General features: G+C 39.9%; 3 protein-coding genes across 4 annotated transcripts; all 3 read right to left on the bottom strand.

The window, feature by feature from the left end:
- Positions 1–6,185: 6,185 nt before the first annotated feature.
- Positions 6,186–9,357, bottom strand: LOC121811260 (50S ribosomal protein L21, chloroplastic-like). The gene is made up of 5 exons (XM_042212087.1): positions 9,009–9,357; positions 7,288–7,368; positions 6,711–6,812; positions 6,553–6,627; positions 6,186–6,464 (listed from the first exon to the last, which is right to left on the bottom strand). The coding sequence occupies exons 1-5, from the start codon at positions 9,285–9,287 to the stop codon at positions 6,396–6,398; spliced, it is 606 nt and encodes a 201-aa protein (XP_042068021.1). The 5' UTR covers positions 9,288–9,357; the 3' UTR covers positions 6,186–6,395.
- A 1,378-nt stretch (positions 9,358–10,735) lies between these two features.
- On the bottom strand, positions 10,736–15,191 carry LOC121742143 (probable receptor-like protein kinase At2g42960). Of its 2 annotated transcripts, none has more exons than XM_042135192.1 (8): positions 14,660–15,191; positions 13,543–14,238; positions 13,341–13,445; positions 12,783–12,905; positions 12,536–12,706; positions 12,298–12,427; positions 11,795–12,011; positions 10,736–11,220 (listed from the first exon to the last, which is right to left on the bottom strand). In XM_042135192.1, the coding sequence occupies exons 2-8, from the start codon at positions 14,211–14,213 to the stop codon at positions 11,207–11,209; spliced, it is 1,431 nt and encodes a 476-aa protein (XP_041991126.1). In that variant the 5' UTR covers positions 14,214–14,238; positions 14,660–15,191; the 3' UTR covers positions 10,736–11,206. The 2 variants fall into 2 exon arrangements, with proteins under 2 accessions (XP_041991126.1, XP_041991125.1); XM_042135191.1 differs by having other exon boundaries at positions 11,799–12,011; positions 14,660–15,190.
- Positions 15,192–19,976: 4,785 nt separating this feature from the next.
- Positions 19,977–24,367, bottom strand: LOC121742144. Its single transcript, XM_042135193.1, has 2 exons — positions 24,022–24,367; positions 19,977–23,554 (listed from the first exon to the last, which is right to left on the bottom strand). The coding sequence occupies exon 2, from the start codon at positions 23,542–23,544 to the stop codon at positions 22,216–22,218; it is 1,329 nt and encodes a 442-aa protein (XP_041991127.1). The 5' UTR covers positions 23,545–23,554; positions 24,022–24,367; the 3' UTR covers positions 19,977–22,215.
- Positions 24,368–24,390: the final 23 nt, after the last annotated feature.

The following is a 24,390-nucleotide window of genomic DNA, read 5'->3' as shown; positions in this document are numbered from 1 at the left end:
TTTGAGCACGTCGAGAGTGGATTTGAGATTGTTTTCGTACTCCGAAGTGCTTCTGCTTTTAACAACTATGTCGTCAACATATACTTCAACCTCTTTTCCGATCAGGTGCCGAAATAGCTTATCTACCATCCTTTGATATGTGGCTCCGGCATTCTTTAAACCAAATGGCATCTTTTTATAAGCAAAAATACCGAAGTCAGTAATGAAAGCCGTTTTTGAAGCATCATTCTCATCCATTAAAACTTGGTGGTATCCTTTATACAAATCAAGAAAACAGAAAATTTCGAAGCCTATCAAAGCTTCTACTTTTTTATCTATGTTGGGAAGGGGGTAGCAATCTTTAGGACAGTGCTTATTTAGATCTGTAAAATCTATGCACATCCGCCATCCTCTTTCTTTTTTCTTGATCATCACAGGATTGGCCACCCAAGAGGGATATTTTACTTCAAATAATACATCCGCTTTCAGTAATTGGCGGACTTCGTCATGGATGACTTGATTTCTTTCTGCCGCAAAGAGTCTTTGCTTCTGTTTTATAGGCCGGACTGAAGGATCAATATTTAACCGATGTGTAATTACCTCGGGAGACACTCCAGTCATGTCCAACGGAGACCACGCAAAGACATCTTTGTACTCTTTGAGGAGCTGGATGGTCTTTTCCCGGAGTAGAGGTGTTCCCGCGAAACCGATCTTGACCGTTCTGGATGGATCATCTTCGTATAACTGAACTTTCATCGAGTTCGGCTCCGGTGTGACTTCGTTCATTTCGCCTGCCTCTGACTCCGGCTGCTGTGATTGCTATGCTTGATGGTGCCGATCTGATTGTTCGGCACTTTTAAGCGCAATCTGCAAACATTCTTTTGCTCTCTTTTGATCACCTCGAATGACTGCTATCCCTCATTTAGTGGGAATCTTGATTGTGAGGTGATAAGTAGAGCAAATGGCCCGAACTGTGTTGAGCCAGTCTCTTCCCAGTATAATGTTATACGGGGATCGAGCTTTTACCACAAAAAACTCGATCACCGTACTGGAGCTAGTAGGCGCTCTTCCTACCGTAATCGGAAGGCTGATAATACCTTCAGGGCGGGTGTCCTCCTGGGCGAAACTTTTCAGAGGAATTGGGGCCGGACTGAGCCGAGCTGGATCCACTTCCAGTTTATCAAAACATTCTTTAAAAAGAATGCTAACCGACGCTCCTGTATCCACAAACACTCTGTGGATCAGTTTGTTTGCCACTCCAGCTTGAATGACAATAGCGTCTTGATGAGGAGAAATGGCCGAGACGGGATCTGCATCTGAAAATGTAATTACTTCCTCCTTCTTCAGCCTTTTATGTGTTGGCTCCTCTCGATTGAAGCCTCTGCGCTCTGATTTTAGAGACGATTTAGTCTTCCCGGCTGGGAGAGCGTCAATAGTCTGGATCACTCCATCATATTGCGGCTCGTCATCGTCTTCGGGATCCTGTTGCCTTTTAGGATCCTGAGGAGCGCAGTTCGCACTTCTCTGTTTCTTATTCTTTTTCGGCGGCTTGCTTTGGTATTTTTTTAACGTCCCTGCTTTCACAAGAACATCAATATCTGCTGCCAAATTTCGGCACTCCTCGGTATCGTGACCGTGGTCTTGATGGAAGGAGCAATATTTATCCTGACTTCGGCGCGTGGCCGATTTCGTCATCGACTTTGGTTTTTCGAACATATCAGAATGCAGTTCGAAAATTTCCGCTCTCGACTTGTTCAATGGTACGAACTGAGCGGGTGGTTTCTCAGGATTGAGACGTGGTCCCAATCTGTCTTGTACCGGTGCCCTTTGAATTCTTTCAAAAGGAGTTCGGCGAGGATGTCCCTGATCGCTATGATCGGGCTTCCTCTTGTCTCCTCTGGAAGAGCTGTCTAAAGACCGTTTTCGACGGTCTGCCTCATCAGCACGAGAAAACTGGTCCGCAATGTCCCACATCTCTTGAGCTGTTTGCGGACTGCATTCAACGAGCTTTCTGTAGAGAGCTCCTGGCAGAATTCCATTTTGGAATGCCGAAATGACAAGTAGATCATTGAGATCATCTACTTGTAGGCATTCCTTGTGGAATCTTGTCATGAAGTCGCTAATCTTTTCATCGCGACCTTGACGTATAGAAAGCAGCTGAGCCGAAGTGATTCGGGTTTCCGCTTTCTGGAAGAACCTCCTATGAAAAGCATCCATTAGATCTCTGTAAGATCTAATGCTGCCTTGAGGGAGGCTATCAAACCACCTTCTTGCGTTCCCGATGAGCAGCTCGGGAAACAGCTTACACATATGAACCTCATTGAGACCTTGGTTCGCCATATTATACTGATAGCGTCCCAGGAAATCATGAGGATCCACTAACCCGTCATAAGTCACTGACGGAGTTCGGTAATTCTGAGGCAACGGAGTTCTGGTGATATCATCCGAAAATGGAGTCTTCAGCGCTCCATACATAGCGAATCCGACATCTCTACGGTATGGTGGAGATGGAGTTCTCCTGTGATTTCGGTAACAAGGAGGAGAAGGAATATATCGGTGGTGAGGATTCTTTCTCCTGGAAGATACGGCACTACTGCGGTAGTCACTTTCATGTCTGGAGGGGGAGGGAGAATCCGCCGTTTTCTTCTCCGGCTTCTGGCTCTTTTGCAGGAATGTTAAGAACTCATCCTGCTTCTCAGCCAAGAACAACTTGACAGCCTCATTCAAAGCGAGCTGCTGGGGAGGCTCGGTGCGATGACTTTTTGAGTGGTTTGTTCTTTCACCGTGAGAACTGGAGGCAGATTTCTCCCGAGGCTGTTTTCCAGGCCTACGGGCTGGACTAGCTTCCTCACATTCATCACGGACGGAAGTATGGGTATTATGTGATCTGGTACGCATTTTTTGGTGGAAAAGGATCAAAAACTCGCTTTTATCACAGTTTTGGTTCTCTGTTTCCCACAGACGGCGCCAGTGATGATTTGGCGAATTTTTGATGGGAATAAATGCAAGTAATAAACGATCACAACACGGAAAATTACGTGGTTCGATTTACTGAGGTAAATCTACGTCCACGGGAAGAAGAGAGGGCAAATTTGTATTGCTTGGTCTCGCTTACAGATTACAATACTGATTTGCTATAAGATTCAGGATCTAGAGAGCTTAACCCTGTCTATCTGATCTAAGTTCTATTTATACATTCGAACTAAGATCGTGGTTTGCAGCCCTGGTAGTGGGGTTGATAACTGCTTAATACCACTAAATAGATCGTGGGTGTAATGGAGGTCGTGGAGATCTGCATGGGTCCACTATCTCCTTGTTCGGTCGAATACTGAGACCGAACTGCTGAACTTTGCCGATCAGCTTTTGCCGATCTGAGAGTTGAGCTTGATTGGTCGGCTTTTACCGAGCTATAGGCTGTGACCGAACTCTTTGGTTGTGCCGAACTGATACTACCGAGCTATAGGCTGTGACCGAACTCTTTGGTTGTGCCGAACTGATACTCTTTCTTGGGTTTTGGGCTGATGGGCCGTCACTGCTATTGGGCTCGCAATTATTGTTTAGTTGTTTAGTTCGTATCCCATCACTACCTTTCTTCATTCATCTTATACTACTTACTTTTCCCTCTCAATTATAAACAATTTCCAAAAGGCTACACTTTATTTTGAATCATTTAGTAGTGGGGAATGTGTGACCGAATATAATCTAATTACAATTAATTGGTATATTACTAAGGTTCATTTATATAACGACTGTAGTCAATGATTCGAATCCAATTCTACTTCCTCTAACTAAAAAATACTCCATCATATTAAGAAAATTAATAAATCATAATTGATGGAGTATTTACTAAGTTTGAATAATTGCAAATTAATAAGTTATTTACATCTAAATACATGAATTTTAGGGTGCATTTGTATATGACGTGTACAAATTATCAAGACTTAAACTAAGTAGTAGTAGTACTAGTATTATTCTTTGACGGATAAAAAATCACTGGTTTTGTAATCATAACAAAAGTAAGTTGCTCAGTAATATTGTGAAGATTGTGTTGAATGTGATTGCAATGTAAGGAGGACTACTAGTGAGTAGAGGTGTTCATGGTTCGGTTTCGATTTCGAATCGAGCTAATTAGATTGTGATTTTATCGGATTAGAAATTTTCAATTCCAACTTCACTAGCATCCCTATATAAAAGTCAAATTATTGAAAAGATACTAACTTTTTAAAACCAGAAATCCACCGTATCAATATTAAAGATGAAGGAAACGCTTTAAATATTGTAAAAGGAAAAGATTAGATTTTCAGGTTTCTGTCACACACCACTGTATTGTGGCAGTAAAGTCTCAATCATGATACATGATTCACGAGCTCTATATTTTATATATTAGTTAGTGACTTAGTGGAAATTAATAAATTGTTTTGCTGAATAATTTCTCCCACAACCACAAGCACTTGTATTTTGTTGATGAAAATATGTTTAGTAATGACCTAGGGATTCTATTATATAGTATTGCAAGTTTGATAAAAACGTGTACAAGCAAAAATGCTAACTAGATAAAATGGTACTCCATGTAAAAAGTTATTAATTTCACTGCCCTATTTTGAATAAAACCATCATATTTTATTTGCATGTTTCATTTCAATTAGCTACTACCCAAAATAAAAATTAAATGTCATGAGGCAATCAAAAATATTGCCCCCTAGTGAGATTTCGAAAATTCTGTCTATGCTTCATCTGCACTATTTTATCCTTCCTAGATTCAGAGTATGATGAGTCTGTTATTGCTCACGCAATATTCAAACTTCGAATAAGTTAATGTTGGTTCTACTGATTACAAGAGATAAGAGCCGGGCGTAATACAACCCAAAAGAATGAATACAAAAGAGGAAGCTGAACTAGAATGAGATTACAAATGTAAAAACGAAACAGTAACCGTGAAAAATGTTTGAGCCCGCAAGACGAGATACGCCCCAGTAGTGCTCTTCGGTTTGGCGTGTCGTCCCCAAAGGTAAAACGGCTACGTCTCTATTGATGCAGCACCGCAATCACTAGAGCTCCGGCGAACTGGATGGAGGAGAGGGCAGAGCTTCGACAGAAGGACAATGCAGAGAGAGGGAGAGAGCTTATGATGATGCAGAAGGCTTGTAATGGTGTTTTTTTTGTCCTAATGCAGTGGTATGGCTAGCCTATTTATAGGCCAAGCCACCATGCAGGGTCAACCAGCCATTGAAGGCTCATCATGGCCAATTCGTAACCGACGTCGGTTACAGGCGTGTGGCAGGAGTGTGCCATCCGTGTGTGGAGCTTGTGGATTTCTCACGTGGCACCCGTGACTGTGCCTCGCTTGACGACGTGTCAAGCCACTTGGATTGCTGACTCGGCGGTGGTCCAAAAAGAATAGTTTGGGCCAAGCCCCAAGCCCAAAGACCAATTGCCAAGATCCAAGTCCAAGATCGAGATCGGGATCAGGCCCGGGCCCGCGGCCCGCGCCCACGCCCACGAGCACGGGCTCGGGCGGGGCAGGCGGCGGCGGCGCGCGTGTGCGCGCGTGTGGGCTTTTTCACTCATCTTGATCCACTATAATTATTAAGTAACATAAAGTCACTTAATTTAAACACATTAAAGATGTATTAATCTTTCAATGTGGGATAATTAACACTAGTTAATTATTCCCTAAGCACATGCTCCAAGCTTTAATTAAAAGCTAATTATGCCCAACTTTAATCTACTATTTCTCACTCATCGGAAATCGGATTTGAGAAAGTGAATATACTACATTTATCTACGTAAAATGTAGATCGACGCTATATCATTTAATTTCACAAAATTAAATGTCTCGTCACATTTATTCTTTGGTCAAAACCATTGACCGGGCATATTTAATCCATGATTTTTACAGTTAATTGGTTAGAGGATCAGAGGTTTAGATCTACTGATGGAGTGACAAAAATTACAAGCCCTCATCTACAAATATAAGATTTGCAGTCAAGAGGTCCTGGAAGCATGGATATGAATTTTTGGAAGTCGTCCTATGAGATCCTCCGAAATCCGGGATTTTCAGTATATCCTCAACATAATGTCGCTACCCTAACTCGCTGAGTCTAGATCTGAGCTACAACACATCCGACTCTTGACAGAAAACACGACACGACATACAGCAACTGCATTCACAAGAACGGCATAATCTGGAAGCAACTGCACAACAATTAACACTAAAAATATTGCCAAAATAAGATTTGAGAATCAAAATGATGGGGCTACATAATGCCCTCGATGGACCTTCACACTCCAACTTCAAAGTAGCAGTTTCCATCAAAATCAAGATGCATTGACAGTAGACATCATCTTCTCAAAAAATTAATGAAATCTAACAAGCTGCAAGACCAGACAGTTCTCCAATCTAGTGTTGCTACAATCTAATCGAGGGTAGTCACAGGAGAGTCTTGGTATCCTGTGATGCTTGTTATCCGTATCCTTGTAATAGGCTGTACAAGCAAAGATATAAAGCAGGTGGCGAAAAAATTGAAAGAATGCAACTTAGTGGGATTTCAAGTAACAAAATGATGTGCTAACCTGTCGGTGACCAATGTTTCTTCTGTAGTTTTTCTTCTTCTTGTATTTGAAAACGATCACTTTCTTATCCAGCGTCTGCATAGAATAGAACAAGTGAGTTGATGCACTAGGTTTACATGAGTATGTATACAAGAAAGCATCCTGGATTCTGATCATACTTGCTCTTCAACAACTGCCTCGACTGTGGCATTAGGCACTATCGGTTTTCCAATATATGCGCTTGTTTTTGTTCCCACGAGCAACACCTTATTTAAGGTTACCTGGACAGGTCGAGTTGTAATGTATTATGTGTCACTATGGATAGGGAAGTATTCATTATACATACAAGGCAGAAGAAGAAAAAGAATGAAATTATGTATGAAAGTGATATCTACATATGAGTTGATATCCACTAAACAATTCAACATTTGCATAATGTAGCCAACAAAACCAGTAAAAGTAGTAGTTGAAAATCTCAATTTTTTAGGCTCCGGCAGCACATTATCCATGCCTAACTCACATTTCCATGCCATCACATGATCAAGATGAATTGGACGAATCATTTCCATGCCATAAAATTGTTCGTACAATGAGAAAGAGCGGTGGAGAAATAGAAATAAGATCCCCAAGGCAATGGAATTCACACCAATATATGAAGGTGATTTTCAGCAGAACAATCAATATAACATAATAATGGAAACTAGAAAGGTAAATACTCATATACGACGGTAGGATTCTCATAATATCTTTACTTACCTTGTCTTTTACACTTGCACCTTTAAGCCTCTGTGTGTAGATATAACGTCCAGGGAATACGATATACTGCCTACCTCCAACCTAAGCAAGTAAAAGGCCAAAAGAAAAAAATTCTAAGTAGACTATTAAACTCAACGCATGATTCATTAGGCAGATTCAATGAAAAATGACAATCAAGGTAACTGTATGGAGGAACAAACATCTCAAGAGAAACAAGCAGGATGCTTCAGCAAAAGAGACAAACACATCCCCATACATATCAGACAAACAAAATATCTTGAATAATTACATCTGCAACAAACAGCAGAAGGGATTCCACCCCTGATTTTGTGTAACTTTATCATTTTCATGGGAGGTGAAAAAGCTGTTAAGGCATCATAATATCTTCAAAACACATTATAAATGAAGGAAGGTAAAAATAATGCAAAGAAGCTTGACCTAGTGCCTGGTATCAAGCAGCTGAAGTTTCGACATATTAAACAGCAGCAAGTATTAAATGACAAATAGATTTTCAATAATCTCCAATTCCGCATACTAGAAGTTAACCAAAAAAATTGAAGATATTAACACATTGTTTAACTCTAGACAACCAAAATTTTCCAACAGAAAAGAGAAAATAATGACGTGTGTGAGTTGGCCAAGCAGTAGAGAGGTTAATGCCTGAGGCCAAAGGTCTCAGGTTCGAGCCCTCCGTGGCACGGCTTTTAAATTTAAGTTCATTTACCCATCAAAAAAATATGCGGTTAATGAAGATGCACAGAAGGATGGCGAACATATGTGAAGCGTAGCTGAAATTTGTTGACAGACAACATCAAGGGGGATTCAATCTGAGGCTCATGATCAGAGTATCTGTGCACCGTTGATTACGATTAATCTAACGTGTTGCAATATATCAAGCCTTACTCATAAAAGTGTGACTAAGTCACTAAAAGAAACCACAGATTAGAGTCAGACCGTCAGTCTTCTGTAACTGACTCGATTTAAAAGCTATCCCCATTTAGTTGTATGAATAGTGTTAGTTACTTTGTACAGTTGATTTTTCAGTATTCTAATGAAAATTACTATCACCTTCTTCATTAAAATTCCTGGGTTTTCTACATTGTATCTAGAGCCGGTTGTATTCACTACAACAAGTTAACAAGAGATCGATTGAAGATGGTGAAGCAACGCAGACCAACTTGGAACGTTTCAGCGATGACGAGCTTGGACTACACGATGAAAAGCTGCGAGGAGGTCCAATTGCAAATCAAAGAGCCAATACCAATATGCAGGTCACAAATGAGGAAGTCAGCCAAATCAGATTTTGCAACTACATAATGCAGATCATCCAAGAATGCAGCTTGTTATTGGGAAACTAATCAACTATCAGGCACTATTTTGTTGAACTGGAGTAAATCAATTAAGAGAGCTTTCAGAGGCCAGAGCTCAAAGTAACTGGAATTCTTAGATGGATAATGGACGTTTTACTGAACCTCGAACTCAATCTACTTATCATTAATCATGGTTTCTAGCTGGATTATAGAATCCAATATTAAAATAGTTAGCTGATGCGCTTATTCATATTAATATCACTAGAAATTGAGTGAGCTGCTATAAGTTTTCCTTATGATTCTAAGCAATCAAACTGATGAAACGTCCCATAATTCTTCTTAACAAAGAAAATAAACTCTTAATTAAAACCGGTTTCCAACACTACAGTTTCATAGAAATTAAGGACTCACCATCACAACAGCAAAAACTTCCTCACGCTTGGGCTCGGCAGTTTCAACAGCGGGCTCAATTTCCAGAACCGGGGTGTCGATTTCGGCATCGGTAACGGATAATGCAGCCTCAGTTTCCGTTGCTTTTGACACTACCGGGTGTTTGCGGGCGGTGAGAGACAGATGTGAGAGAGAGTGGGACAAGAAAGAAAGATTGGGTCTGGATACAGAAATGGCGGTTTGAGTTTCGTTATGGGAAGGCTTTGGAATGAGAGAATACGAAAGAGATAGAGCAGCCATTGCTGCAGAGCGTCTCAATTCAATTCAGTCGCTTCCAACGAATTTTTTCTTCTCTTCTGCTTACTCGCTTCTCACTATCCTATCCTATATCCTTCGTTTACTGGAATGACGCTTTTGCCCTTCAAACTGGTGAGGATTGGCTATGATTCTTCAGGCTTATAAATTCATGTTTATTTCACATTTTTCAAAATTTTATGTTTATGACAAATCATAGAGTTTTAAAAAGTTTCGATGGTCCAATTTGATCATTTTGTGTTATTATTTTTAATTTCTTAAACCCAAAACTACAATATTTGCATCGTCACATTAGTATACATTTACGTCACTATTCATTGACAATACCAAAATTTTACACGTTCACGCCAATTTAACATCGAATTTGCCTCAAAAAAATTTATTATGGGACAATTGAACGTTTTTGAAATTTCGTGATTTATTTGTAGAGTGTAGAATAAACCAGAATTTGACCAAACTCAGTAATTTCATTATAGACAATTAACCATATTCGTTATAAGTTAAACCAATAATTGAAATAAATAAGTGCAGTTATTAGTTAATAGATAATCAAATTTTTCGGTTCTGATAATTGAAAAGCCAACAATTTTGAATGGTAAAGCCTTTCCACACTTCAAAAATGTACGAAGGTCGTCCAATAATTTACAACTGTCGTGAATTCAGATATTTTCGATAAGTGCTTGTGTGTTATCGATAGTATGGGGCGAGAGCGCTTGAGATGATTATGCAAGGATATTCAAGATGCATACGACGACACTTGCATGGGCGGAACCATGTGGATGGGAGGTGGGGCTGAAGCCCTAATAAAAAAATTTGATTTTTTTTCTTTCATAATTTTTAAAAATTTATCTATGTCTAAGGTAAATTATTGTATAAAAGCCCTTATAAATAATCTAAAAAATCAAAATTATATTTTAAACATAAAATTTAAAAATCACAATCCCTATTGATATTTTTTTTCTGCATATGCACTGCACACTTGAGAATTGCCAATACTTACTCAATATGCACGAGACCCAACACAACTTCTCATACATGCTTGGCAACATTAATTACATACAGTAGAAAAACTAGCCCGCAACATGAAGAGAACATTATACTAATAGAAGCCATCCAACCATCATCATAGAAGCATTCCCAACCACTAGCTATGGATTTGACATGTATTCTTTGGTATGTCCGAGTCAAACAACAACAACGTGTTGAATGTCTCCGACGTCTTCAACGACGTGTTAGATAGTAGGGACCTTGTTGGAAGCTTCACGGATAATGCACATCGGTACAACAAAGACTACTATATCCCGGACGACATCTATATTAGGTGGCCGACTTTTCTCAAGACCCCAAAACATAGTTTGCCGAATCAATAGTTTTTGTTGTTGTGGAGTAATAAATATGTTAAGCATGATGTTATATTTCTTGAGCTCCCATTATTATCTCAAACAAAGTGTATATTTTATTTCTCAAATTACACATAAGAAGAAATCAGTTCATCAAACAACTTTTTACAAGCACCCTATATCTATACAAGCCCATTAATTTTCTCCGGATTGTCAATCACCATCACTTCCATCGCAAAACAAGAGCTACCTATATTATTTTACTACAACAGCAAGAATGAAAAATACACGAAGAAAACACCTAAAATAAGATATGAAAAAAAGTCCATGTCTACCTAACCTATGCCTACCATACTTCTGTGCTTCAACACCTTCATGAAATGCTAACATATCAGCAGACTGAAAACTTTTAGTCAGAATCTTGTTTTTGGCTGCTAAGATCCACACTCGTTGATGCAAATGATCTCGGTTCCTCTGTCTCACCTTAGGTCCTGATTGTCGCTTTTATCAGTGTCGTAGTTCTCCCTCTGGAAATCGATCTCAATGCTACTTGCCCGGGTCCTTCTATGCCTTCGATCCTACAAAAGATGAAACATGACAACAATCACAATTCATTTGTTTTTCCAGCACATAACTTATTTTCACTCACATTGATCTGCTTTTGCTAAACATACATTCACTCGCCCTCATCAAATACTCATGCTTCAACTGCACTAGTTTCTTTTTATGGCTTTCAGTGCACCTAAAGCAGCAACTATCATTTGTGAGACTTCAACCAACAGAATTTATAGCCAGAAACAAAAATAAAAATGGATATAGATTCATGTACTAACAACGTGAGCAGGGAAAATCTGCCAAAAAGGATTCAGTGAAGCCTCTATGCTGGCTCTACTTTTGGTTAGTTTTATATAAGACTAATGAAGAGTCATTTCCCTTTTAATATCATTCCTATAGGGGCGTTTGTTTTTCATTTTTATGTTCATTACTAAGATTTCTCTAATCCTACCCTTTCAATGAGATATGAATCGACTAAAATTAGCTCAAACTCTAGAAACCATCAATGTGCATTGGGATTTTTCAAAGTTCCAATCCATCTTAGTAAATAGCAAAGTAGCAGCCAATACTATTTCATTAAAATGGGATGTGGCATACCGACCCCTCTTTGTATGGGATATTCTTCTGATTCAAGCATCCGGACAACTTGGCTCATCCTTGGCCTCTTGTCTGAATCTGGATCTACACATCTCAAAGCAGTCAAAAGAGTCCTTTTGAGGGATCTAGTTGACGGCCTCGTGTCAATATTTGGATCAACCACTTCTTCCGAGCGCCTACTTCCGACCATAATTTTCAGCCAGTCAACCAGATTAACCTGCAAGTCATCAAGTTTATACTGTTAAATAACAGAAGTACACAAATGAAAATACCCTTGTAGTCCATTCCAATTATATAGTATATTACAATTACCAAAAAAAAAGATGGAGTTATTCATTAAAAGGTTGATCCTAAAGTATTGAAGCATGATACAGTGTATGTCCTAAAGTTCAGTAGACATATATACATTATATATATTTGCCATCTAAGACACGTATTTATGAAAAAGGACGTCAAATAAATATGCTAATCGTTGACAAAAGGCTGCCTCAACAGACAAATACCTCTGCAGCTGGACGACCATAGTCTACTGGTTCCCGTCCTGTGATTGCTTCTAACAGCAATACCCCAAAGCTATAAACATCACTCTTTTCATTTAAAAGGCCGGTATTTGCATATTCAGGAGCCACATATCTGAAAATGGTTGGAGAGAATTAGCAAATAGAGTAATTTCTAGCATTGATATGAAATTATGAATGAAAGGTTATGAATGAAGAGCCAGTGAAAACCACAAACACTTACCCAAAGGTGCCCATGACTCGAGTCGTAATGTGACTTTTCCCCGCACCAAGCAGCTTAGCCAAACCAAAATCAGAGACCTTAGCATTGAACTCTTCGTCAATCAGTATATTGCTCGACTTTATATCTCTATGAACCACCTTCGGCTCAATTGCCTCGTGCAGATAGGCAAGTCTGCAAATCCATGTGTGAAGTGAAAAGTTAAATCCAGAGTGGCTCACAATAAAACTAAACTACCCAACAAACTCACGCTTTTGCTGTGCCAAGAAGAACCTTCGTTCTAGCCTCCCAAGTAAGATATCCATGATGACGCATTGCACCATGAAGCCATTGTTCTAAATTGCCATTGTTGACATACTCATACACCAGCAGTCTGACACATTAACATCAATAACAAATTTAGGGATTAGGTTGATGAGCAGACTCTGATCTTTGCTCAGTTTAGAGCTTCAAATCAACTTTTCAGTTTAAGCCGTGCTCTTAGAACTACAGTTATACTAACCTCCCTACATCATATTTGGAAATGAAACGCACCTAAAAACCCTGTACTAATATACTCCATTTGTCCCATTAAAAGTGACACATTTTTTCCTTTTTGGAATGTCCCATTCAAAGTGAACCATTTTTAAAAATAGAATAAGCACTCTCTCTATTTTATTATCTCTCCACTTAACACACAAAACAACACTACATTAAAACTCCTACCGGAAAAGAAATGCTCCACTTTGAATGGGACAGAGGGAGTAGTTGATATTCGACACTTAAAAGGGCTAAGTCACAGAAAGGGAGTTTTCATTAGAAGCTGTACCTATGAGTTCCTTCAATACAGTATCCCAGAAGTCGGACCAAATTCTTGTGCCGCACATGGCCAATAGCCTCTACTTCCACTGTAAACTCTTTTTCAGCTTGACCTCTGGCAGAGAAACATGACAATAGATTACTAATTATTAGAAGTGAAATCAAACAATAAGAGATTTCATTAATATCACAAGAAAAATTTCGAGACTCACAGGTTGTTAAAGAGCTTCTTAACAGCCACAGGAGTTCCATTGATAAGCTGTCCTTGGTAAACAATTCCATATCCACCCTCTCCAATAACATTCTCCTTCGAGAACCTGTTTGTCGCCAGCTCAAGGTCTCGTAAAGTAAACCAATGGCCCCAACCGAGATGAGAAAATTCGGGCAGACCACTTAAAGGAGAAGGACCAGTAATTGGATTTGATGAAGAAGGTCTATATCCACCAAATGTTCCTGAACTCCATTCATCTCCTGATTGTGATCCACAATAATCTCTGTCGATGTGGTGGAACGAGCCCAACATGCTACTGTTATCTTCATTTTTGAACTTAGGTATCCCCGGATGGACCAACACATTGTCTGATTCTCTATCACTTGACCTGTCATGAATAGTGAGATGAACCCCGTCTTGTGGAGCAAATCCCTCAGTCGAAACTTGCTCCATCCGGATCTCTTTTATTTCCTTTGAAACAATAGGTATTTGGCTAGTGGGATACTTTTCTTGATCCCTTCTCAATTTCTTTTGCGAACTTAGATAAAATGTCAACAGCAAGAGGATGATCACAATAAATAGCCCAACTATTATTCCAATAACTTCCCAGATCTTGAGATGAAAAACGCCGGCACTTTTCAAGAGTTCAGCATTGAGATCAGAAGCCATCATTGAGGAATGAGGATCAAGAAACAACCTGAGGAATTAACACAAGGAACATAAGATCTCATGCTCCTACTCAACCATGACCAAATTTATGCACAAAATGACAAAACCAACACTAAGATTGCATTCACTGCTTCCTCCCCCTCAATTAATTAACAATTACGCTCTAACTACCAGAACATAACAAAAATTAGATGATTCTACTAATCAGAAACTTATAAGAGCACCATTAGCTAAGCAGTTTTGGCAAACAACTCAATCCACTTTCAGGGCATAAATAATGTTAAAATTAATGGGATCACATAGACATCCCACAGACAATTAAAAGCCATAACAAAAGCAGAAGTTAGCATAACAGCAATACAATTATGAAATGAGTGAACTATGGAAATTAATTTCAAGATAAAAGATAAGTAATGTATTAATATCTCAAGAAACTGTCAGGCTCTTACCACTCTAGTAATAGAATAACACACAACTAATTCTGAAAGGGCAGTTCTTGAAAACTTCATCCGAATTCAGCTAATAGCAGATCGATCCCCTCCCAAAAGATCTTGAACCAGCAGCTCTTAGAAATCCCACATTTCAAGAGCAGCAAAAATAAACTCTTTACTAAAAAACAACTCGAAATTGGAAATATTGAAGAATCTCATTCCAATTCTACGCTGCATCACAAAATGTGAGTGGTTTTGAACACCTCTAATCTCAGAGGACCGCAGCCCAGATGAAAATTGACAACATTTACAACAGAACAGAGGTACATGGAAAGCTAAATGGTGGCCATAATTAATTTGCAAGCAACGAATAGATAATTAGGGTGGTTTCAGCTAAGGAATATTAATATGAATCAGGATGTATAAATAAATGGTTCTACATTCGAGTGAGAGAGAGTTATCAGTGGTAGGTGATGGGAAAATGTCTGATCAACAATCTTCTCAACATAATAGTGAAGTGGAAGCATGAGGAGAGATAGAAGGTATCACTCCACTCATCTTATTCGATTTATTAAAATTTCTTCTGAAGATGACTTCATAACCAAAAATTAATACACAGTCTACTATAACAAAATATATTTGTTTCAGATTTTCAAATTTCATAAACCTGCAAAGTTTATGTAAGGTCATTGCAATGAAGGAAATTGCTGGAGTATGAAAAATGACAAAGATAAACACAACTTTAATACTCCCCCGGTCTTAATTTACATGAGACATTTCTTTTTAGCTTTGAATAAAAAATTGTGTTAAATAGAATAAACGAAGAAAAAATAAAAATAGGAAAGAGAATAAAGTAGGAGAAATAAGATAGAGTAAGTAAGAGAAAATAAAGTAAGATGGATTAAATATTCATTTTTTTGACTTTAAGAAATACGAGCTAATTAAGTTGGAACAATTCGAAAAAGAATACAACTCAACTAAGTTGAGACGGAGAAATACTACCTTTGATCATAAAAATGGTCTCATTTTTTACTGGAAATTTTTCTCACTGTTTTTTTCTTTTTCGCTCTTATTTCATCCATCTTTTATACTTTACAAATTGTACATTAAAATTCATTTCACAAATTAAACTATTTTTTTGGCATAAAGAAAGTAGCAGGAGTATAATTTACTAAAACTATCTCGAACTATAAAAAAAATTCAATTGTCGGGAACTTGCCTAACTCGTTGATGTAAGTATGGATTTTTTTTTGATAAAATAAATGACATTGCACAAAATCAACATGCTTTGAGCTCAAATACTTAAAAATTTTACGAGTAGTGTCAAGATAAGTACTAGTATTTCATTAAATATTTTAGTAGTCCGATATATTTGGACAAAGCAGGTAGTTTTATGATTTACATTGATGTTTACCTAGAATTATGGAGTAGTAGAATTATGAAAGGGTATTGATCCCTAAAATTTTTAGACAAAATCTAGCTATTCCTCATGCACTTGAAATGTGGCCTAAATATTCATGAACGTTAGCCATTGAATATTAGGGATCAATCTCCAAGTAAAATATTAGATCGACAAATATTGATGAAATTTAAATCGTATCTAAGGGTCTAGAGAGTAATCTCATCAGAGCATGTCCTACTCTGCTCTTCCTATTTTGTTAAGAGTTTTCCTACTTAGCCAAATGGCCAACCTCTTCCTAGGAAAGTGTCTCCTTGTCATTGGTTGTGCAAACTTTCCTCTTGCCGTTTTGATTGCCCAAGTTGTTGATGCCTCAAGTGCTATCTCCACACCCTAGGCAAGGGTGTCTCTTGGATCACCTTGTTCTTTTTCTTTTTTTGTCAACCTATTACCTATGCTTTTGGGATTGTTCCACCTCGTATTTCCCTTCTCTTATTTCCTTGGCTTGGGATGTGTCTCCAATTCTTTTTCCTCCTCTACATTTGATATCCTCTTTTTTCTAGACCATCATTTTTGTTGCGGTAAGCTTTTGTGTCTGTAGCTAGAGTTGTCAAATGGGTTGGGTTGACCCAGATAGCTTGGGCCCAACCAACCATAGAAGCGGGCTAGGATGAGATTGGTTGGGTTGGGCAGAAAATTATATTTTCATGCATTTTTTAAATTTCTCATATATTTTAAAATATTATAAATGAAAAAAAGTTATACTTAGAGGATTAAACTATTTATAAGATTTTATATTTTTAATTATAAGTGTCCATCCTATCTCGTGCTATCACGTTGCACGTATAATACAAAATAACAACACTGTAATGCAAAAAAAAATGATAATTTTGAGTAAGATTTATAAAACTAGTAAAAATATAAAATAAAAGATCTCATGTTTTACATTTTATAGAAATATCAGTAAAAGATCATTAGAAATTTATGGTAAGAACATCTATTATTAATAAAATTCAGTAGGACCGTAAAGGTGAAAATAACAATGCCCCAAGCCTAATTTTGCACTTCACTTTATATGTAATACAGTATAAAAGTAAGTGTGTGTGTGTGTGTGTGTGTGAAAATAACCACATCATACATATAGTAAGGTGGACTCAAAACGTAGTAACATGTCAGTATTGCGAAAAAAGAAAAATTAAAAACCTTTTTCCTCTTTTTTCAGCTAGATATGTGATGAATCCGCGAATTTCTGATGTTAGTAAATGCTAGTAGAGAATAAAGACTACGACACAATGAATTTACGTGGTTCGATTTACTGAAGTAAATCTACGTCCACGGGAAGAAGGGAGGGCAGAGTTGTATTGCTTGATCTGTTTTCTACAGCTTACAATACAGACTTGCTATTTGATATTTTATCTCTAGAGAGCTTCTTAGAACTTAACCTTTTTCTATCTGATCTAAGTTCTATTTATACATTGAACTAAGATCGTGGCTTGCATCACCACTAATGATGGTTGTGGATGTCGTGGAGGTCATGGCCTAAGATCGTGGATGTAGCGTAGGTCATGGCCTACGATCGTGGCCTGAGTTGACACCACGTGGTAGTGGGTGTGTTGGAAGTTGTGGAAATCCTGTATGGGTCCACTAACTCCTTGTTCGGTCGAATACTGAGACCGAACTGCTTTGGTTGCCGATCTGAGAGTAGAGCTTGATGCCGACCTGAGAGCAGAGCTTGATTAGTTGGCTTTTACCGAGCTGTAGGCTGAGGCCGAACTCTTTGTTCGGTCGAATACTGAGACCGAACTGCTTTGGTTGCCGATCTGAGAGTAGAGCTTGATGCCGACCTGAGAGCAGAGCTTGATTGGTTGGCTTTTACCGAGCTGTAGGCTGAGGCCGAACTCTTTGGTAATGCCGAACTCATACTCTTCCTTGGGCTTTGGGCTGATGGGCCGTCATTGCTGTTGGGCTTGTTTAGTACGCACCCCATCACTACCCCCCCCGAAGGGCGAAGTGAATCATTTCGGCGAAGTGAGTCACTTCGGCATTCTGGATAAAGGCAAGGGGGAGGCTGATGTCAGGGGACGTGCCTTGCATTAAATGCGACAGTAAAATCCGGCCGTTGAATCCTGAAAAGGTGGGATTCGAAACGGTGCGACGATTTTGAAATCTTCGCCGAATCTGATAAATACCTCCTTTCTTCATCATTGAAGCACTTTTGCGACTGCTTCTTCTGCACTCTCTCTTTTTTGCGAAAATTCTCTCTCCGCTTTCAAGAATTTCTTCAGACTTTCTTCACCTTCAAAAAGTAAGAAAAATGTCTTCTTCTTCTTCTTCGGAGTCGGGTAGCGGTAGGAGAGGCGGTAAGGGGTCTTCTGGCCGGAAAGAGTCCGGGGAGAAGACCGTAGAGTATTTCCATAGTATTTTGAGTAAGGATACTGTGATATCCCTACCCGAAAAATACTTTTTTCCTGGGGGGAAGGCGGTGGTACCTGACGGTGATCATAGGGCTGACTCCCCGCCGGAGGGTTACGCCACCGTGTACGAGGCCTGCTTAGAATGCGGGCTTCGTTTCCCCCTCCCTTCTGCCTTTATAGATTTACTAGATTTTTTTCAGCTTCCTTTAGGCCAGGTGACTCCGAACTCTTGGAGGCACTTGTCGGCCTTTGCTGCCGAACTCCGTAAGTTAGGAAGGGATTTGTCTTTGAAGGCGATCCTTAAATTCTTTCAATTTAAGAGGAAGGGGTCTTGGTTTTACTTGATCCCTGTACAGCCCTTTAGGGCCTTTTGTAAAACGAAGTGGCCGAAGTGGCAAAACCGCTTCTTCTACTATGATAGGACCGCGGCTCCTAGTTTTCCCTGGAGAGGGCCGAAGTCCGTTATCCGTCATCCTCGGCCTGAACCGTTGGACGAGCTCGATGGCGAGCTCAACAAGATTCCCATAGTTAGGAAACAATACACGGAGTCTGAGCTCGTCAAGGGCGACGTCGTGTTCGACATCTCGTCTTCGGACGAAGAGGCCGAGGGTGAGGATTTCTCTTTATCTTTATGCTCTACTGCTTTAACGAAGAAAACTAACCTGGCTTTCTTGCTTTTTGGCAGTGTACATGTTGAATAAGGCTATCCGAAAGTCCTCCGAGCTTGTGGAGCCGGAGAGGCAGAGAGCCCCTCGCTCGGCGTCTGAAGCCGAGAAGAATCCGAAGAGGCAAAAAACCTCTTCTTCGGATCCGAAAGAGCCGGAGCCGTGTTCGGCTAAAGGGAAGGGGAAATTTCATGAGTCCCCAAGAGTGCCGGGGAAAGACCTGGTCATCTCCGAGGTGGTTGCAGACATCCTGACTCGTGCTAATTTAGTATTCAAAAGCGTCACCCGCAAGTGTACGAGTTAAGTAGCACGTGGTAAGCTAAATTATCGATCCACGGAGACTAAAAGCCGGTTTGAATACTATGATGTAACTTTGAACACTATCTAGACTAATAAAAGGGGTTTTGGTTTTCTTAACTAAGATCAAAGAACAAATAAGCTAGTAAGACAATTAACTAAGAAAAACAAACAAACAAAGATAGGTTTTCACACAAATTGGGAAAGTATAGGGAAATGGATCCGTTAGAATGGATCAAGGATTTCATCTATGGGTCATGCTCATCTATTGGGCCTCAAATGCGGTTAGGAAAGTCGGGATAATCGGTTAGACCCCCTCTCGGGTGCATCTAACACGTGGGTCAATCTCTAGTGTAGGAGTCTCGTCCATACAATTCGAGATTGACTCCAAAGCACAACGGACCCAAGCCCTCTCTCTAGCTTATGCATCTCTCGATTACATATAATGCACGGAGTTGTTGATTACACATCTATCCTAATCTTGTATTTCTCAATAACATCAATTAGGTACAAGATTTATCTAATTGGTAGCTAAGCAATTAGATATTAAAAGACCAAGGTTCAACAAAACCAACAAAAGAGATAGATACGCATTCAACCATAGATTCAATCCATACAATCCATTCAAACTTCACCAAATCCCTACTAAAAGCTTAGCTACTCATAGTCAAAGCTAACATAAAAGCAAAAACAAGGAAAACAAAGCTACACATAATAGAAATGATACTAGAACTCCCTATGGTGGAATTGATGGTGGGGGGTCTCCTTCCTCCAATCTCTTGGAAATGGGAAGCTCCTTGACTTCAAATCCTCTCAAAACCTTACTTTCTTGCTAAGATTCGTGGTGTGGGAGTTAGGGTTTGGAAATGAGTGAGAACCCTTTTATATCCGGAGTAAGAAAGAGGCAAAGTTGGCAACAGCGACAAATCGCCCGGTCGGGCGATCTGTAAGTCGGAATATGCCCGGTCGGGCGATCTGGGTAAATCGCGATGAGGCTTCAAACGCCCGGTCGGGCGTTTTGTTGGATGAAAAACGCCCGGTCGGGCGAACTTTCTGTTTTCTTCGCCCGACCGGGCGTTTTTTATATGAAATTCGCCCGGTCGGGCGAACATTCTGTGGTCAGCCCGTTCGCTCCGTTTTGCCCGTTTTAGACCTGTTCTTGCATCAAAACTCCGACAAACTTGTTAACTCTAAAAAATAGCTGAAAAGTGGGTGAAACATATACTTTATACCTCAAAAGATTCGACAACATGTGTTAATCACCCATCTAAACATCCTAAACTATGAGTTTGTCAACTCCCCCAAACTTAAACATTTGTTAGTCCTCGAACAAGAAGTAAAGAAACAAGACATACAAACTCATGCAAGGATGTGGAGTGTCATCATTGCCTCAATAGAAATAAAATACGACAAGTATCAATGGCCTCGGATGCATGTAAAGTATTATGAAATATAGCTTCAAGTTACTATCATGTACTCAACCTTGCCAATTTGCCCTCTCAAGGAGAAAATGCAATGTGCATTTTAGAAATTTCACTCACTCTCAAAGTATATAAACTCTTGACATAACTCTCAAATCATCAAAACATGCATAGTTTACCATAGGCTTGCTCGAAATTTACACTCTCCTCTACTATGGTGTGATTAAAGATATAAGGTCCGAAAGGTCTTTTCAATAGGTTGTAATGTAGGCTCTTTGGATAGGTGAGGCAATTTTCGGCTAAAGTGACTTTAATTCCCAATATCTTGCTCAACTTCACCAACTTTCTTCCCCAATCTAGCTAGTTCTAGGCTTCCCTAGACTCTTCTCATCTACCAACATTCCATTTTTGTTCTTCACCTCTTTTTCAACCTTCACACACCCTTTCCAATAAATGCCAATTATTAACTATTTCTCACTTTCAATTTTCTTTTCTTTTCTCTCTCTTTTTTTTTCTATTTCTTTTCTTTCTTTTTCTCCATGCTTTGCATGGTAACATCACTATTCTTTCTTTCTTTTTCTTTTGTTTTTCTACCTCAATAAGCTTCTATTTCATTTGCTAATTCCCCCTTTCAAACTTTCATTTCCTTTTGATTTTTCAAAAATAGAACACAAGAAATCCAACCCCATGGTTTGTCAAAGGAAAGGTTATTGGCTCAAAGTGGGCTAACAAAGATTATTAACATGATAACGGGTAAAAGTAGAATTTGGCTAACAAGGATGGCCTAACGTCCTCCCTTATCTCTATGATCACTATGTAGACTCAAAGAAATCGCGAGCAAGTTCTAGAAACATACGACATGTTTGAGATAAATCACACATTTAGGAACAATATAGGCTCAATTCTCACAAGGTCATTTTGGCAAAAGACAAGGCACCATGTAATTCACTTTAGGCAATTTGAAATGAAAAATCACATGTTCTTTAGCCATATCAACAAGGTTTTCGAAAGTTTTTGCACAAAATCATCATTGGCAACTCCTCCATCATGTCTCACACTCGTTCAAATTTCAATTTTTCTCAACCCTACTATCATCCTAGCCAAGGGAGATAATTCAACACAAAAGGAAACAAGAAAAACAAACCTAAAAAGAAAAACAAAGACACAAACACAAGTGGAACAAGGAAACAAAACCACATAAGTTTACATGCCCACATATCATCATCAAATATCATCAAAAGAATAGGGGTACAGGCCGGGGTATCATCATCAAATAAAGAGGGAGAGAGGTAAAAGAGGGAATCCACTAGACACCCCCCAAACTTATTCCAAGCAAAGCTAGGATAAGTTTGAAAGAGAGTGGATCTCCCATGGACCTTCACTGCGGAGGAGGAGGCGGATGCTGCCACTGGCCACGGAATTCATCGAATCGGGCATTGATGTTGGCCCATTGTGCATTGTTGAAATCAGTGAATTGGGTCCAGTTGGTTTCGAACTGGTCCCATCGCGCTTCATTCTGGACCCAATATTCCTGCTGACGCAACTCCATCCGTGTCAACCTCTCATTGATCGAGCCGTAGTCCTCCTCTTGTCGCTCTTGTCGGCTTCGTGTCCTCTGCGTGCTTGTCCCGGCTTCATCTCCCCCTTGGTAGGTCGGTTGATCCTCACCTTCCTCCTCATTTTCTTCTTCATTCTGCTCGTCCCCCATCTCGATCTCGGGAAAGCCCATGTGGGGCGCTTCATCAACACTCGAGCTCGGGCTCACATCCCTAAATTGCAAGTTCCGCGGATTCACCGCCGTGACTTGTTCGTGGACCGCAGCCTTCATCTTCCAGTTTTCCTTGTGGAAAGGACCGTTCACATAGGTGTTGACGGTGTCCGGGAGGGGGTAATGATCTGCTGCCCTCTGTATCAAATATATCTGCCCTCGTTGGTCCACTCCGACCAGCCTTGTTCTTCTCAGAAAGCCGAAGTCCATCAAGTTGTCACCAATGTCGGCGACCAAGCCCCTCGTCGACACTCCCAGATGGAGTGCAATAGCTGACACAACCGCACCGACACAGAGTGTGCCGGTTTTCTTCTTCGAAGCCCTCTCAAGATGTTTGATCATGAAGTGGCCCAAATTCAAGGGAGCCTCCTTGTGCAAAATAGTCCATAACAGGAAGAGCTCGTCTCTCTGCACACTCCCATGCTCATGACGAGCGAAGGGGTAACATACACACGCCTTCTGGAGTAAGCGCAAGGCTGGGTTCCTAATGAGAGAACCCTTTGCCCTGTTGGCGGCGAAGTTGTCATCAACGGTAGTGATGGCCTTCCAGAAGTCATTCGCATTGTGACTGAAGTTAAACGGCTCTCTATACACCTCCCCTGAAAATCCAAAGATCTCCTTGAATTGTGCCATCGTCACTGTGTACTCAGCATTCCTCATACGAAACTTGATGGCAACTATCTCCCTCCTGTTCATGATTACCTCAAGGGTAGACAAGAACTCTAGTGTAAGCCTCTGATAGGAGGGGTTCCTCTGTGCCATGAAGAGCCCATTTAGTTGCCCCTCTTCACATAGCTCATTGAAGCACTGCTCAATGCCCAACCGTCGGATTGTGATAGGGCATGGATATCTAGCTACCCGGTATGGTAGTTGTGAGAGTTCGGCCCATTTCTTCTTCTCTTCGGCATTCAAATTAACTCCAGAGTGGTTGGGCGCCATCGTTCACTACCTAAAAATTGAGAGTATTAGATCAATTCGACAAGAAACCACAAAGATGCATTAATGTAGACACTCTCCCCCAAACATACTCTATACTAAAAGAACTTCTCATTCATACATTTATCGAGACTAGAATCAACCCCCCATTGTGTCACACAATGTCTCTTCCACAACAATAAACCTCAATCATGCTTAACTCAAACATTCCACCAACATGCATCACTTATCTAACATTGCATCTATGTAGACATCAACAAATCAAAGCATGCTAGTTCCCCACACTCAATAACCACAAACCCATGAAGGAAATTGCACAATTCATGCTCAAAGCAACCATTCAAACCAAATTCATCCTCTAACTAGCAATTAGTCAAGAAATCTCCAAACAAATCAAAGCATGCTAGTTTCCAACCCTCGATTCACCAATAATCATCTAAACACCGACATAAGTAAGAGAAGAATGAAAAAAAATCATACCTTTCGGGCTTAGAGTGATAGAAAACGGATTTCTCTCCTTTTTACTTGTTCTTGAGTAAATCAACCGATTAATCGGTTCAACCCTTGAATTAGATGGATTGGGAGGATGGTATGTGTGTGAAATCAGTGTAAGTGGAAGATTTGAAGGTGGAGGGGCGAGAGAGAGTAGAGAGGAACGAGAGAGAAATGGGGGTAGGGTTTTGAAAGTGTAAAAACTGACCTGGTTTGCGTCTTTAAATCGCGCGAAGAAATCGCCCGGTCGGGCGATTTGCACTTTGAAAATCGCCCGGTCGGGCGAACTTTCTGGACAATCCCGATTTCATCAAACGCCCGGTCGGGCGATTCGTATTTTATACATCGCCCGGTCGG

Source organism: Salvia splendens, chromosome 7, assembly GCF_004379255.2.
Source record: "Salvia splendens isolate huo1 chromosome 7, SspV2, whole genome shotgun sequence".
In the NCBI taxonomy this organism is placed as follows: Eukaryota; Viridiplantae; Streptophyta; class Magnoliopsida; order Lamiales; family Lamiaceae; genus Salvia; species Salvia splendens.
Note: the sequence above shows the minus strand (reverse complement) of the source record. Positions and strands in the feature narration are given on the sequence as shown.

What these genes read in the sequence shown, in the direction of transcription:
- LOC121742143 (XM_042135191.1), bottom strand. Translation starts at nt 14,213, where the DNA reads ATGATGGCTTCTGATCTCAATGCTGAACTCTTGAAAAGTGCCGGCGTT. An exon ending in CTTCTTGGCACAGCAAAAGC is followed by an intron (nt 12,707 to 12,782) that starts GTGAGTTTGTTG and finishes ATGGATTTGCAG; the next exon opens with ACTTGCCTATCTGCACGAGG. An exon ending in AATATCCCATACAAAGAGGG is followed by an intron (nt 11,221 to 11,798) that starts GTCGGTATGCCA and finishes CATCTTTTGTAG; the next exon opens with GATCGAAGGCATAGAAGGAC.
- LOC121742144 (XM_042135193.1), bottom strand. Translation starts at nt 23,544, where the DNA reads ATGGCGCCCAACCACTCTGGAGTTAATTTGAATGCCGAAGAGAAGAAG.
- LOC121811260 (XM_042212087.1), bottom strand. Translation starts at nt 9,287, where the DNA reads ATGGCTGCTCTATCTCTTTCGTATTCTCTCATTCCAAAGCCTTCCCAT. An exon ending in GTGCAAGTGTAAAAGACAAG is followed by an intron (nt 6,813 to 7,287) that starts GTAAGTAAAGAT and finishes CGACCTGTCCAG; the next exon opens with GTAACCTTAAATAAGGTGTT. An exon ending in GAAACATTGGTCACCGACAG is followed by an intron (nt 6,465 to 6,552) that starts GTTAGCACATCA and finishes TTGCTTGTACAG; the next exon opens with CCTATTACAAGGATACGGAT.